Genomic DNA, 17366 nt, shown 5'->3' on the forward strand with positions numbered 1-17366 from the left:
CTTTATACGGATTACATTTCATCTTAATTTTCTCTAATCTGAACTGATTTTGTTATAACGTGATTTGAGCAACTAACAAAGTAACTTAAAATTTTGAGTTGGTAAACTTTAGAGGAAAAGGAAACTAAAAGCAATAATGGACTAATATGAAGAAAAGAATTGTCCTCCTTCGTTGTAGAATTGACGAATTGTGGTCTTGGCAGAGAACAAACCAAGCCACCACTTAAAACTTCTAAACTCTTCTTATGCATTATTGCAATAACAACGTTCAAACCACACCATTTATTTTGCTTCTTTCTGTTGCGCAATATAATTGAGATAAGGTCTCCTAATTGCCAATGATTTCCAAAACTTATAATCAGATTGTCTCACATCTTCTAAACTTTTATGTTAGATTGCCAACGATTTCCAAAACTTATTATCAGATTGTCACATTTTATCCCTAAACTTATAATTTATTTTGGTGCTGTTGTGACGCGTTCAAGTAGAATGTGCATGTACGTCAACAGTAATAAATAAATAAATAATGTTATTGAAATGGTTGCACAATATGCTTCCAATTCCATCCCAACCTTCAATATTGGGATTTCAATGTTGTTCATTTTATTTATGGTATAAATAGTATAAACCTCAACTCACCCTCTATCTAGCTCAGGCATTGAAATATTGCATGGCATTATCAAATATGTATGCCAAAAGTGACAGGCTCCCTGTTTTTATCAACCAAGGGAGGGGATACTATATGGACAAAAAGAGAGTCAAAATTTTGAGAGAGAATCTCTCTTCCCTCTGAAGGTCGTAATGTTATATATTTACAGCAGCAACAGGCATCATCATTTGCCCAAAGCTTGCAGTTATTGCTAACACTACCCGTTTTACTTGTAGGCTTGTAGCCCATGTGAATACAAGAGAACACGTTCCCCAAGCCATGTTGACATGTAGCAGTGTAGTCCTTGATCCATGCTCAAGCTCGGTGGTCTTGTAAATTACAAATTATGTATCTGCTTCAGCTACTAATATCTTCAGCCTGGGTGGTATCTTTGATCGCTGGACGAATTTGCAGAATTCAATCTCTACCTATTTGAAGAAATTCAATAGATATTGGATACTCGGTTATTGCTATATTATAATGCTAAAACCATTGGAATTGCCTCCTCTAAAGTAAAAGTTAGTACAGTGAGAAAATGAGGGGATTAACTATCCTTTGGATCATTTAATAAGCCCACATAAAAAACAAATTATTGATCTAAGGATATTTAACCCCTCACTTTCTCATTATAACAATTGTGCATTTTAAAATAAACCAAATCCAAATTCACAACCTCCACTTGTTCAAGTATGCATCAATACATGCCTCTGGCATATTATTTGTCAATTTCTACGGGAATAATGGCTTTTCCCAAATAAACCTGTTGCATCTCCTCTCTCCATATCTGCAAGGACAGCAATCATACTGTGTGACTCTTGTCTAACAGATCACATGATGAAATTATTTTCATACACATTTATCAACCAATGAAATACAATATGCCTGTAAATTTGGCAAGCAAAAATCTCAATTTGTTTATAAACCATTTCAACCATACATGAAAAAAAAAAAAAAAAGAGAGAAAGGGGGGGGGGGGGTTAAATTATTAAATTCAACTCATAACAAGAGACACAAGTTAAATGTGTTAACCATTAAACCCGAGTTAAATGTGTTAACCATTAAACCCATACCGTGTCGCGGAATTCCAACCGGATGTGAGGAACATTAGTTTTGTGAATGTCATTTCCGTTTGGCCCCCTCTTGTAATATTCCTTACCAATCCAGTGTGACTGAACAAAAAAAGGATTAGTTGGAAACAAAGTATCAGTTAGAAGAAAAACGAACTATAGTTTTTAAATAAACATCTAGTATCATCATATATCATGCCACTACATATTATTTCAACAAAATAAAGGAAGCATATTTATGCTTAATGTAATAACCAGTTTTGATACCGTTACTATTTATTTATTCACTTTTTACCGTATACGAAAATATAGATAAGTTTTGAGGGGTTTTCTTTTTCAGTGTATATATAACTGAACTGTATCAGAGATTCAAAGTTCAGTAACTAAAAATTTAAAACCATATACGCCAAGATGATCGTGTTAAATATTGATTGAATTTTCGGTCAACCTCATCCATTAAAAGGACATTGCGGGATACATTGAGTACACGTTTGGACAAGACAAAACTAAGTTATGACTTGAGGTTGAGGGTACAGGATTCTTATCCAGGAGAGACAGGATAAAAGATGTACCTTTAAGGCATGTGAGAAGCCTGACTGATAAACTGAATTGCGGGCAATTTCACATAAATCACATGAGCTCAACTTCCAAACCTGTAAAGGAAGTGTCCTGACTGTGAGCACTGTCTTCCTATACCATATATATATATATATATATATATATATATATATATATATATATATATATAGAGAGAGAGAGAGAGAGAGAGAGAGAGAGAGAGAGATCTCACGGAAGCAGCTATACTGTACTCTTCAACCAATGGTTCCTTTGTTAAATGAATTTGGAGTGGATCATCAGTAGAAAGTGAAACATTCAAACCTCGTAAGAAGAACATTGGAAAAGGGTTCCTGTGGTAATCTAAGAATAGGGAGTTATTGCTCAGAGGAGACATTGCCAATCCAATCTGATAAAAAAAAATCCAATGAAAATTAGTCACTACAAATATCTCAAGTTCACAACTAAGTAACCAGTTGAAAAAGGACAATACCTGGGCTAAATAATACAAATATTGAAGTACAGGAGATTTTCTCAAATTGATTCCATGTGCAATGTTATGGGCCGTAAGAAAGGTTGCAGCAAGATGATCAATATCCCCAGCCTAATGATAATATGATGATGCATCAGGTTTCCATATAAAAATGAACAAATAAAGAAAGAAATATACTCTGGGTATCCAGTATATACCTCTCCAGAATGTGGACGGAATTTGATTGTTGTCATTCCTTTTGATTCCCGAAGCTGAGAAATATTCATAAGGTTTAATGTTGGTGCATCAAAACAAAATTGAAAAGAAACAAGTGATGTATAGACTGTCCAAAGTAAATGTCAGATCTGAATGACTGCAAGCATTAATACAGTATGATTTGACAATTATGCAATTCAAGATGAATTGCATGCATTATTGTAAGATATTAACAAAAAAGAATGCTCATTATAAAAATGGATTTATGCTCTAATAATGAGAGTGACTACCTAAGCACCAAAAATTGATAGTAAAACCTACAGTTGTGGATAAAAACCATATACCTTGTTTAAGGTGTAAAGATTAGCATAACAGTAATACGCATAGTATGAAAATGCTGGGTTGAATACATTAGTCCATTGAGCAGGTGTGGGCATGTGTTTTGTTGGCCGTCTTTCGGGTTTGCTTTCATCATCCACCAAATCCAACCCAACCACCTGTAAATGTAAATAAATAAATAACTAAATGATTAATATATAGTGCAAGAGCAAATATGACTGAGGTCAACTTGCACAATGCATAGTTCTAAACATCCACATTCCCTTTGATATTTAATTAGCGAACAGGTAACAAAATACAGACCTAAATCAGCAGGCAATAAGTTATAATCTTAAGGGAATGAACAGCTATTGTATGAAAGGCAGAACTAACACCGATTTTGGTCTTCTGAAAACATAAGTATCATAAACTTGGTCCAATGAAGAGCACTTCAAATTGGTCATCAAAGCAACCAATTTAATGCTTAAAGTGACGTGATGAACTATTTTAAATTAGAGGATCAAATCAAACTAATGACACTTGTTCCCTTGGAGGAGCAATAGATGTTTACTCCAAAAATGAATTCAAAGTGTAGATGAGAAACAAACCTGTTTTAAGAAAACATGAAGCTGAGGATGGGAATCAGGATCAACAGTAACCTCAAAGAGAGGAATAAAGATATTGTCAAGCATGTTCTGGAATGAGGTAACAATTCCCATTTCTTTGTACACATTGTACAACCTTGGAAGCTGCAAGACAGATTTTATAAGAAATATATCAATAGACAAATGACAACATTACAATCAGTGCAAATTAAGCCAGAAAATGTTTTACTCGAACTCATAATCTAAATTAGAAAACAGTAAAATAAAAAACATGAAAAAAAATGATATGGAGCTGAAAGCTATGATATTGAAAATGAGCAAATCAGATGGTATGAATTAATGCATGAAAACTAAGTGAAGCTAAAAATAAAACCTCACCATAAATTGTGATAATAAAACTGATATGCGATTTAAGCAAATAAAAGCTAGAAAATACCTGAATTAACCAAACAACATTCTCGCTGTACAAATCATTATTCACTATCCAACTAGCTAATTGGTCCCATTCACTTTGCTTTCTACCATATATTGATATTCTATATTCAGCCATCTGCAAATAAATTAGGTAAGGAAAGACACAAGTTAACAAGCATCTAGGAGGGAATCCCAACAAATTACTGATAAAGAAATGGAAATAAATATCAACAACAAAAACTCATACCGCTACATGGGAAAATGGGAAATCATAAAACCAAAAAATGCAAAATTCTATTTTTTAAATAAATAAAAATAAGAAAGGATGCTTCATCCAGTTGCTGATAGTTCACAAAAATTAAGAATCTAAATTTTAATTTGAAAAGAAAAATGTTATGAATAAAAAGGCTAAGACTTAATTTAAACAGATTGGCCAATACTAATAGAAAAAATATGTTTAAGTAGACCTTTCCTTAATATAAAATAATCAAAGTTGTATTTAAAAATATTAGACACACATGGGGAAAAAGAGGGGGGGGGGGGGGGTACAACTATGCTAGTTAGTAGCCTGCCTTTTCGTGGAACTTGAATCAGAATTGAAAAAAACAAACATACATGCTTATAGCAAAGCCAAGTTTACGAAAACTATATACAAAATAGCATAGTAAGAAACTTGTCCATGTTAATTTTAATGCCCGAGGAAAAGCACATAGGAAACTAACACCTAAAACGGTTTAAATTAAATTAATTCAAAATTAAATAAATAAATCAAAATGAAGTGTTCTACTTGAATTTTAGAATTTTATGTTGTAACATGACAGGATATGGGAAAGCACCTGATATTTACTGGCAGCAAGATCAGAAAACACTTGCTTTGTCAACTCACCAAGGAAACGACCTATTTAATGCAAGACAATAGTTTGAGCGCTAGTAAGTAATGATGATAAAAACCGAATCAATCAACAAAGATCATAATAATGAACTCCAACATGAATGCCGAAACACTTTGTCAATATCCCCATGTTATTACTTTGCAAGACGTTCTTATTTGCTTCTTGAACTAATTCTTAATCCATAGATAGCGGTTGCTTTTGACAACAATCTAAAACTGCAAGTAGATATAGCTTTTATAAAACCAACCTAATGAGTTCAACAACCAAAATAAAGCTAATTAATATAGATCAAGTAGGCTTGAGAATATATTCTAGAAAATCATTCAACTAGCACCCAACCAACTCTTTTTATCCAAGTTTGTATGGATATGGCTTGGTGAAATTAGACAGCTACTAACAAGTTTCAATGTTTCGCAGCACAGGAGGGTTTTTTTTTTTTTCTCTTTTTCCACACAGCAACTGTCCTCAGATGGACTTTATTGAATTTTAGCATGTTAGATAAAATCCTTATTTGAAGTAGAATGTAACAAGTAAAGAGACTCCAAAAAGCCAACAGGTTTTCTGCCACTGTGACTATTTATAAATAAATAAATAAGTGAATTACATAGGACTTCAAAATGTATAATACTGAACCCTAAACTCTAAAATAAATGTATAATTCTGAAAGGAAATTACCTTGAATGAGATTATCCTGCTTTAGAAATATCTCCCTGAGCCTACTTTGACCACAAGGATTGTATTTAAGATTGAACTTGTCAAAACGATGAAATGTACTCTTGTCTGCGTGAACGTCCAAAAGGTCAACATTGAGGTCATATCTGTAAAAAATATGTTCAAAAAGCAGATTAACTTGCAGAAGCTTAATGCTACCAGATTCAGTTATAAATTATGATAATAATAGAAAGCACAGAATAAGATCTTACCCAGTTAAGTCCAGACTCTCAAAAACTTCTTTCAAGGTCAGATATGTCCCATCTCTAAATATTACAACCTGGAAAAGTTAAGATTATTCACAGTAATAATCTTCCTAAAATACAACTCACAAGATATTAGTAATCAAAACGGTATAATAAAAGGCATTTGGTATTGACTTCTGCAATGATGATAATCAGTTGATCATTTTAAGTATCCTGAATGTCACAAGTATTTCAGCAGTATCATCCATCACATTCATATGTTGAATTAACAATCCAAATTTCTATGTTTATAGAAAAATTTACTTCATATCACATATCAAGAGATTTAAGTATCTTAATTGTCTTAATTGTATTACGTAAGACAATGGAGAAAGAAAGGATCATGTACACCATAAGATTCAAACAGGTTAGTCAAAACAGAGGCGTGTTTTACGCTTCATATGCAACAAAAAATGTACCTTTAAAACTTAAAAGTAAATTTTATCGCATTGCCATTAAACCAAATATGTTGTGTGAAATGGAGTGTTGGATGGTAAAAGGTGGACACGAACATAAGTTTAGTGTGACCGAAATGAAGATGCTTATATGACGGATGAGTAGCCATACTTGAATTGACAGCATAAGAAACAAGGACAGAATAAGAAAAGAGGACATGAAAGAGAAAGCCAAAGTGGTGCCTATTGTTGAAAGAGGGTGGAACTTATCTTTAGATGGTTTGGATATGTGGGGAAAAGACCGGTAGAACATCCAGTCATGAAAGTAGATCAGATGGGAAATATACCGGTGGTTAGGGGGAAAAAAGACTTGAGAAGGCTTTGAATGAGGTTATCAAGAGATTTAAACAGAAATGAGTGTACTATCATGGTAACTTAGATTGTTTCGAAAGAAAAGGTGCTTGATTTATGATTTATCTATTCAGCCTTAAAGAAAATCATGTTACAACAGGATGATAAAGAGATCTGAACTATCACCTCATCAGGCTCTTTCCTCAGCTTTGATTTTATGAACCTTAAAAGATGTTTCTGATTCATGCATGCTGAGTGATGGACATGTGTATCAACTTTCCTAACATTATAGAAGTCTCGATGTGGAGCACTTTTCTGAGCAAGAAATTCCCTATCAGCATTTAGCATCAAATGAAGATTGAATTTCTGCATGCAAAATGTAAAGAAAAATGTCAAACAACCACATGATTCCAATCTTCAATTTAAATACACTTTATTAGTTATATCCAGCATGTTCAAGATGCTCTTACTTGTTCTAGAAGATTAAGCCGATGATGGCATAAAGTTCTGATATTCCCTGCTGCTATGACTCGAAGTATTTGATGAAGATCAGTGAAAAATGTAGTTGCATTGGCTACAGGAAAAAGCTCATCTTTGGCTGCAATTTGTAAGCAGGAACGCTTAAGAATACCAGCTAGAGTGGTAAAATCATTTTAAAAGAAAAATATTACATAAAAGAGCTTAGCTACTTACCGTCTCTATCTGGATATACATGAATAACCCCATCTTGCATTTCAAAGTAATGCTGCAGGACAAGAGAAATAATGCTCATTTAATCAGAGGATATAAACTAGGATATCGAGTTTCACATGTGGAAATCTAGAAAATAACAAAAATGGAAAGAACTCACGTCAGACTTTCCTTCAGGGGTGTAAAAGAATGGGTCTGGGTTAGGCTTTGGGGTGCAGGGATCGGATATAACTTCTTTCTCCCATGGAGCAACATCTTCTTTAAAAACATATCTTTTTCTCATTTCAAGGCATTCTTGAAGAACCACATAGGCTTCAACTTCATCAGGTGATGGGGACTCTAAACAGCAATAAAAAATCATTACAATTTGCTATATGGTTTTCTTCAATTACAAATATTTTCAGTAAAAAGGCATTTGAATTAAGCAGGTTATATACATTCCATAAGAAACCCCTAAAAGTAATTTATTACACTCAAGATAATAAGCAATATTTCATACCAAGCGGAGTGATTTTCAGTCGTGCAAAAACTTCTTGCTCTGGTTCCTTCCTCAGGATGTCAGCTGCTATTGGATCAGGCTGCACACCATGCAGATCACCAGAAACGCTATGTGATCTGATCATACTTGAAGGTGCAATTGCCATTTGCTCTCCATTGGCATTAACATGATCAGGTAAAGACTCATATGGGTTTTTACCTTCTGGCCCCTGCATACATTTTAACATCCAAACTCTTTATTTTGGCAGACATTGAACATTACATCGTCTGAGAATTGAAGTCTAGTTAAAGAGTAACATGGAAAAAAAATAAGGTGATTCTAATCAAGGGAGAAGCAAAAATATGTAGTAATTGTCCTACATCACAACGTGTAATATAGGACAGAGAATTCTTATTCCATAAACAGAAAACTTTCTTTTACATAAAGTATAAATAAATGCTAAACACAATGGCAAAAAGTGCATAACAGACTTACAACATTTCCATTTGTATGCAGATATGTTGTATCAAGTTTAACACTGTCTCCCAAATTATCATCATCATCATCTGATCCGTCTACACTTTCAAAGGCGCTAGCACTTACAACAGGAGATTTGGGAGAAGTTGGTCTTAAAAGGCTTCTCTTAAAGGAACCAGACTGTGCTGATTTTCCTGTAAGGTTATCTTGGTCAGGAGAAAGAAAAAAAAACAAAAAAGAAACGAAAAAAAAAAAAAAAGGTAAAGAACCCTTTTCTGTAACAGGTGGTCTAGAGCATCTGAAGTACAGTATACAGTATAAACTATAAATCCAGCATAGTGGCAACAAAAGATGAATGCTACTCACTCCACAGTCCACACCTCTACACCAACACCATATATTGATGCTAAATGTTTAAAGTACAAAATTTGCAGGGCAAAACACAACAAACAATTATAAGTAAATCTCAATTCCGGGAACTCGCAAAGGTATTATCATACGAAATAAATTTGCGTTTCCTTAGAGAAACAGTGATCTTTGAAAAACTGTCTAGCTGAATTCCAAGGAGGGATATCACCGAAATATGCTCCAAGAAGACTGATACTTCAGCTTACTTCCCTTACTCTTTCTTTCCCTTCTGAAGTTATGTGATTTCTTAGTTTTATTTATTGGAACCTGCTGAATAAAATTGTTCCTAAATTTCAGTGAACAGTTATTAAGTCTAGAATTGAACTGTTATTGATTGTTATGGAGACCTGTCTACAAACAGAAAACATTCTCATTTCTTCGCCTTTCTTTTCTTTTATACCGAAACTATCATCCATTCACCTAAAACAAAATACCAGCTTCCAGAATACTGTCTCGTATTCTTTTCCTAACATCGTGTGAACTTTCTGTCCATAATACATAATAAACGCAAGCCATTTTGAAACTTCAAAATTGGTCTACACACTGCAACATTATCAATTGAACACCAAATAATTTACCACAATATAGCTCAACTCACTGAGTCAATGCTCAATCAACAATCAGTGTCAATAAAACGCACCAAAATCATCACATAATAATAACCATTCAGAAGTTCCATCGTAGTAGCCATACCTTCGCGGAGAGTCTGCAGTCGCGGCAGCCCCGCCGGAATCCCCTCAACATGAAACGCTCCGTTCCGCTTCTCCTCTCCATCCAGTCCGCCGCCGGAGACCGTCGCCACGTCCGGCAGCGACGCCGAGCTCCACCGATAACCTCCGCCTCTCTTCCTTCTCGCACCACCGCGCCTCTTCTTCAAATGCATCGGCGACTCATCGCCTCCTTCCACTCCGCCGCCAGCAGCCACTTCCTTCTCCACCGTCTTGGCAAACTCCAGCAGCTGCGACAGCGTCTTGCGGTGCATATAGTACGCCGACATGGCCACGACGGAAGCTCCGACGAGTGCTGCCATGGCCAAATGCACCGCGTAAGTATCCATTGCTTTCGATCACAACTACTTCTCTCTCTAGAAAGAGAGAGAGTATGCTTCAGTACTTTCTCTCTCTATAACCGCTTTCGGTTTTTCTGTTACGGTGGTTCACGGACACGGAATGGTCCGCGGTCCTAACTTAAAATCTTAAATATAACTATGGCGAGAAGAGAGAGAGGGATAAGCGTAACTAAAAAGCATAAACCCTACTAATGAAAGCGTGCGTATGTTTTGTTTGTTAGTTATGGCGATTGTTATGGGTTTGAGTTGGGTTGGGTTATTGGAGCTGAGTGCCTCAGTGAGCTCTGTCCACTGTGTTAAAATGGAGGCAATTGTGGCTCCGCCTCTGCTATTTATAGCGCAAACAACAAATGCAAGATGACGTGTACTTTTTTTCAATGTCTATCTACCCGACTCTAGGACCTAGGTTTCTTTTTTTCAATAGAAAAAATTAAAAAAACAATTAACGAGCAATTATTAGGGATTTGGTGGCCTTGTGAGTTTTCCAATTTTTTTTTTTCGAAATTTCACTCTCAGCTTTTTGGTGGTGGAAGGGGCGAAGGGTAAAACTAAAAAGGAGGAATGAGAAAATGATCTGATTTGTTTGCACGGTTTATTAAAATTTAATGACCTTTCTCTGCTTTTGGAAATATATATTTGGGTCTTTTACCATCTTGAGTGATGAGGGCATGAGGCTAAGGGAATGGATAGAGCGCATGTAAATAGTAGTTATTAATTTTTTTTGTTTGGATTTAGGTCTCGATGTACAACCAAAAAATATATATATATTTGGTCTTTTAGGTTTAGACAATGATATGTTTAATATTTTTATATATTATAGAATATTATATTAAATATTGTTATAAATAATACAAATTAAATGAAAAAAAAGTTTGGGCACCAAAAAAAATAAAAGAAATTTTTTAATGAATTCACCAAATTAAGAGAAAAAAATAAAGAGAATTCACAAATGTCATTATCAGCTTATTTTTTCAATCTTAAAATCTTATTCTATTATTACACAAGTAGTTTTGTTCTTTTGGAAAATGACATCCTTATTGTGTACGTGAAGGTTATAAGTTTAATAACCCACTTTCGGAAGGAAAAAAAAGTTCAAGTTAAATTGATCTATAAATGTCCAAGCTTTTTCAAAGAATAAAATTAAAGATCCATATATTTGAAAGTAAAAGAATATGTTCCAAGATGCCATGTATCAAGAATTTGGATCCTCTAAATTTTGAATTGTACTTTAGAGAAAAAAATCTGATTTTTTACTATTTATTTTATAGGTGAGATCAAGAGAAAATATAAAAAAAAATCATTCAAAGGTGAGAGATCACACTTTACTCTCTAAAATAAAAATTCAAAATTTAGAGGATCTAAATTCCATATCAAAGACTAATTTATTATTTATCAAAATTTTATTAAAAATTTATTACTGACTAATAAATTACTATATATACAAGACAAAATTAAATATCTAATATTTACTTAAATAAACTAATAAACTATTCACCATACCCATCAAAATTGATTAGCCAATATAGAGTTTGAAATGCAAATTCTCAATCATATGGATAAACAATTTAAAAATTGGTGATAACTTAATAATAATTTTTCAAAAGAGTGCCATTTAGGGATTCTCCACTAAATAAAAAGCAATGGGTCATATAATTATGTTATTTGCATTATTAATGGATTAATAGGTACTAAGTAATATATCCAAATCAATCAACAATTTTTTTCAGACATTTTAGTTGTTAACATATTTTAATTACTAAATTAGTAATTAATTATTTTTTTATTAGATAAATTAATTTTTATATCAATTTTTTTGTTAAAAATTAATGAAATTTATATACATAAAAAGATTGATATGAGAACTTTTTTTAAAAAAAAGATGTTTTTATGTATTTTTTAAATAATAATTAGAACTAATTTAACTAAACTTGTTATCCTCTAATACGATATTCTGATATAAAGACTGATTTACCTAATGGATTAAAATTAAAACGTAACTAAAGCATCTAATTAAAAAATTGACCAAGCACAATTTGAAGTATTAGTCTTAAATGAAAGCTGAAAGGACTCTATATATTGGATGAGGTGGAAACTCAGGTGCAGTCGACTTGATGTGAAGTTGATATTTAAGAGTTGTTAGATGATTTGACTGATTTAACTAAATTTTTATCTAACAGTTCTTAAATATCAACTTTACATGAAGTCGACTTCACCTGAATTTTTATCAATAGATGATTGGGAAGAACAAAAGTGGAAAAGGCCAAGAGTGGAGCTGAAAATCCAAAAGAAGTGAGTGCGATATAGCTGGGGGGTGGATTGTGTTATGCGCCATTTTCATTATCCAAGCTAAGTTGCAAAACATGCCAAATGATTCGGCAGTGTAACACCACCACATGTTCGTCTATGGACTTTTTTTTCCCCTCTTAAGTTGTCCATTTACGGTTACACTCAAATATTTCAACAATAGATATTTAGACAGTTAGATACATATCAGGTCACATGTTTATATTCATATCAAGTCTTAGAAATGATAAATGATAGATGATAGGCTGAACTCCATATTGATGAAAAGTTAACTTATGAAAGACACTATGTATCACTACAAAAAATAGTGTATTTTTTTACGTCAAAAATCGATGGTCAATGTTTTTTTTAATATTTTTCATCAATTTTTTATCAATAAAGTTTTAAAAATTAATTAAAAATAAAATATTAAAATTGACAGTCAAATCTATCATAAAATCACTCATTTCAAAAATTTAAGCTAATAAAAAAAATAATATGAATAATTATATTTTTAATATTTTTCTTTGAACAAGAACTTTTAGATTTACTTGATTTTTGTATAGGCCTTCTTTTTTTCTTTTATTTATTTTATGCTATTTTTTTATTTTTGGAATTTACCAAAGATTAAATTCAAGACTTTTTGGTTGCGTTTGAAAGGGAGACTAAGATTAAAAGACATAGACTAAATTAAGTCTCTGTTTTGTGTTTGATGTAAAATATATTAAAATGAGTTATATCTCAATATTATGTTTAGTTTAAGATAAATATAGAGGTTGAAGAGTAGATTTAGAATTTGAAAGGTTAAATGAGGATATTCTTGAAAAAAAAATTATTAAGGTTTCAGTCTTCATTCCAAAAAATATTTGTCCCCTATGTCTCAACCTTTTAGAGGTATTGAAGGGACTAGAATTGTGTGTCTCAATATTAAAATTTTAGTTATAGTTTCTAACCATCAAACACAATACTGAATCCCAATCCTATAATCTCAATCGTAATTTTTGAAAACAAACGCTATTTTTTGGACATAAAATTCTGATATTATATTATGAAACAGCTCATCCCAAAAATTTAAATTAATAAGAAGAGACAATATAAATAGTCATATTTCTACTAAAGTCGTCTATTATTTTAGTAACATTAAAACATTCTCCTATTATCGTCGCATTATTGTCAATAATAAAACCTTAGTCGAGAATATTTTTTTTCTAAACCTCCAAATATAACGTCTATTTTAGTATTTAAAATATTAATTTTATATTGTCATCAATAAATTTAGGCGATTTAAATCACTTTTAAAAATCAAATGAATAGTGCAAATTTAGTGTATAAAATAAACTTTTAAAATATTCTTTTTTTCTAATTAAAATCTACAAAATTAGTATCAATTTTATCAATAAAAAATCATTCCCATGCAATATATAATTGTATAAGTATAAATGTATGATCATATTTTTAAGACACAAAGCTTTGTTTTGTTAGACAATTACATTATGGAAATTAACCCATGCCTCTTTTAGACTTGGGCTAGATATATATGTATGTAATTGCTAGAATTTCCAACATTACATAGTTCTCTCAAAATTGATGCCCACGCTAAAGAAACGTTTGATTTAAAAAATGTTTTTTTTTTAGTATTTTCTATTTCAATTATACTAAAAAATAATATAATTGCAATCAATTTTAATCAACAAAATATTGGACTGTCAAATAAATCTATTCAACTATACAAAAAATTTGTTTTTTTTTTTTTATAGATTACTCTTTATTTTATTTTCTTTCTTCTTTTTCTAATTCCTCCCAACACAAGCCAACCTACCACCACCGCCATCCTACCGCTAACAACCATTGCCAGTAATCTACCGCTAATCTCGAATTACTGTCATCCTTACTGATTATCGCCTCATGCCACTACCACTAATCACCCTAAATCCTAAATTTTAAATTTTAAATTCTATATTATAAATTCTAAATTCTAAACTCTAAATGCTAAATTATAAATCCTAAATTATGAATTCTAAATTTTAAATCTTAAATTAGTTTTATTAGTTTCACTTTTAAATATTTTTTACTTGAATTTTAAATGTTTTTATTATTTTTTATTTTATATATTTTTTAATGATCAATTGTTAACTATTTTATTAGTTAAAAAGAATTGGCTCATAATATTTTTTCTTTTTGTTTTTATAATTTACTAAAAGACAATAAAATAATAAAATTTTGTTTTTATTTTATCTTTTATAAAATTTAAAAGATCGTTTTAAAAAATATGTTTGAAAAATGCTTGATAAGAAAGATTGATTTTGATTTTCATCTGAATTCATCACTTTACCTTCATGTATCATGGTTCTATTGATAAACTTTCACATTAGGAGTCAATTTTTAATATCTTCGTTAAAACAAAGACGCTCAGAACTTGATCTCCACATCTCAACACTCAATATACCATTAAAAAATTCTAGTGCAGAGTTTGTGAGATGAAAGTGAAAGAAAAAAGTGAGTTTAGAAAGTAGTAAGACTCATAAAATGGGTACTACAAAAGATACGCCAATTTACAAGTTTTTTTAATTTGCGGCGGTTTTTAACTTCTAAAAAATATGTTACGACAGTTTACTCAACTGACACAGTTAGGTGTCATGCAATTTAATTTTAAGAATTTTTGTAAAACTTATACTATTTTAAAAAAAATTGTGGCAATTTTTAACGTATTGCGTCAGTTTCCAATCTTAATGCATAATCACACCTAAAATAAATCATCTAAGCTAATTTCTTAACAAAATTACAATCAATTTGTGTGAGTTGGACAATAATCTAACTAGATTTTAAATTAATTAGGCTACTATCTAGTCGTCTTTATTCCACACAGTGACATTTTTTTTAAGTTATCGTCATGATTTATCACGTTTAATATTAAAATCTTTGAGATAATATCCAAAATGGTTCCTGAAATTTCCAATTCGCTTCAGATTAGTCCATTACTTTTTAAAATGACCAAATAAGTCCTTCACTCTCAGAATCGTGAATTTTCGTTAGTCTAAAAGTTACTGGACGTTTTAACAGTGCTGAGGTGTACAGTTAAGTGCCAAGTTGGCACTTAACTGCACGCTGATGTGGATATTTAACTCAAATTAGTGTTCCAAATTTGATTAAAATGTCCAAATTGATCCAATTTTCACTTATAAAACCCTAACCCCCAAATGTTTATCTTTGTTCTTCGTCTCTACTCATCTCTTCTTCATTGTTGTTGTTCTAACCATAACAAACTGTACATATCATAATCATAAGCAACAAAACACAAAAAGAAGGAAGAAAGCAAATTAAACAAAAATAAAAATATTAAACAATTTTCTAATTTCTATTTTTGTGAAATTCAAACTATTATAAACTTTCAAGTTTCTTTTCACACATACACCACCTTTGTAAGCAAGAAACAACCTCAAAAAAGGAAAAATCGAACCTTGAATATAAACTAATAGTTAATAAAATCAAATGCACCCTTAATCCAATTAACGTAATAATGGATTCAAAAGTAGCACCATCCTTTGGTTGATCCTAACCACCATCTTCAACAACAATGACCAACCTTTCCCTCTTCAATAACAATAACCAACAAGATTGTCCCCATCACCACCACCACCAGACTCGACGATACCACAACACAACAAATCCTCCAAATTAGTAATGACAACAACACATCCATAACCACATCAATTGAAGAAGAAGAAGCTTCCAATAAGAATAAAAAGAAACAACAACAACACAAAGCTTCTAATGACAAAAAAAAAAAACGAAGACAAAAAAGAAGTGATTACGTCGTTAGAAAAAGAAGTGGAAAATAACTATCCCGTGATGGTTTGATTAACCTCGGAACAAATGACACAAATGCTCGAAATGGAATTAAAGCACATTGTTTTCGGGATTATCGCATCATCAAACTTGTGGGAACAAAGAAAAGAATATGGTGGAGACCAAAAGAAACTAAAGGCGTTGTTTGGTTGGATGAGAAAGCAACAATAACAAAAAATGAAAGGTTGCCGGAGATTGAATATCCTTTAAATTAGTGCCAAGATCAACAACATCAATAAGAATGAGAGGAGTGAAGATGAAGAATAAAGATGAACATTTGGGGTTAGGATTTTATAAGTGAAAATTGGATTAATTTAGACATTTTAATCAAATTTGAAACACCAATTTGAGTTAAATTCATTGTTTGTCTACATCAGCGTGCAGTTAAGTATCACTGTACACCTCAGCACCATTAAAACGTTTAGTAACTTTTGGACTAACGAAGATTCACAATTCTAAAAGTGAGAGACTTATTTGGTCATTTTAAAAAGTGAAAGATTAATTTAAAACCAATTGAGAATTTCAAAGACTATTTTAGACATTATTTCTAAAATCTTTTATATCTATCATAAATAAAAGAACACTTCTTGCATCTTGAATTAATTTTTAAAATGAATTAGCTCATATTCAATTTTAATAGAATACCGGAACGTATTTAATTTATTCAAATTAATTAAATCATCTCATAAATATTCATGTATGTAATTAAATTTTATACGTAATATTTTATTCACGATCTTATAAAAGAGTTGTATCTATTTTTACAAATTTTACATTTGCATATAATCTATATAATGTGTATAAATGAGGCGCATCCCTCTCCCCTTAAACAAGTTTTATTGGAGGTAAATAACATTAACAAATCAAATAGCTTCTAATATTATACCAATATTTTAAAATAAAATAATTTATATGCATATTTTGAATAATTTTATATAAATTAAATTAATTTGATTTATTATTGAAAAGTATAAATTAAATCGAATTGATTCAATTTATAAAATTATTTAAAACATGTAAGTAAGCTATTTTATTTTAGAATATTAGTATAATATTAAAGAGTATTTAATTTATTTATATTATTTACCTTTTTATTGAAATGAGTTAGGTCTACATTTATTCTAATATAAAACAAAACCTAAAAAATCAGCCACTTGAACTCTTTCCTGCTTTTGCATTCCTCTTTTTTATCTTGAACAATTGAATAATTGGCCTCTGCTATTT

At 31.3% G+C, this 17366-nt stretch overlaps 1 protein-coding gene across 1 annotated transcript; it reads right to left on the reverse strand.

Annotated features, from left to right (window-relative positions):
- Window positions 1-551: 551 nt before the first annotated feature.
- On the reverse strand, window positions 552-10400 carry LOC112750465 (AMP deaminase). The gene is made up of 20 exons (XM_025799199.3): window positions 9638-10400; window positions 8555-8730; window positions 8081-8288; window positions 7742-7920; window positions 7585-7636; window positions 7362-7489; window positions 7078-7257; window positions 6113-6180; window positions 5865-6007; window positions 5133-5194; window positions 4319-4432; window positions 3886-4026; window positions 3304-3456; window positions 2962-3015; window positions 2765-2875; window positions 2507-2680; window positions 2289-2369; window positions 1720-1818; window positions 1323-1433; window positions 552-1077 (listed from the first exon to the last, which is right to left on the reverse strand). The coding sequence occupies exons 1-19, from the start codon at window positions 9999-10001 to the stop codon at window positions 1365-1367; spliced, it is 2556 nt and encodes an 851-aa protein (XP_025654984.1). The 5' UTR covers window positions 10002-10400; the 3' UTR covers window positions 552-1077; window positions 1323-1364.
- Window positions 10401-17366: the final 6966 nt, after the last annotated feature.

The sequence above is a fragment of the Arachis hypogaea genome, chromosome 2 (assembly GCF_003086295.3).
Source record: "Arachis hypogaea cultivar Tifrunner chromosome 2, arahy.Tifrunner.gnm2.J5K5, whole genome shotgun sequence".
Taxonomy (NCBI): domain Eukaryota; kingdom Viridiplantae; phylum Streptophyta; class Magnoliopsida; order Fabales; family Fabaceae; genus Arachis; species Arachis hypogaea.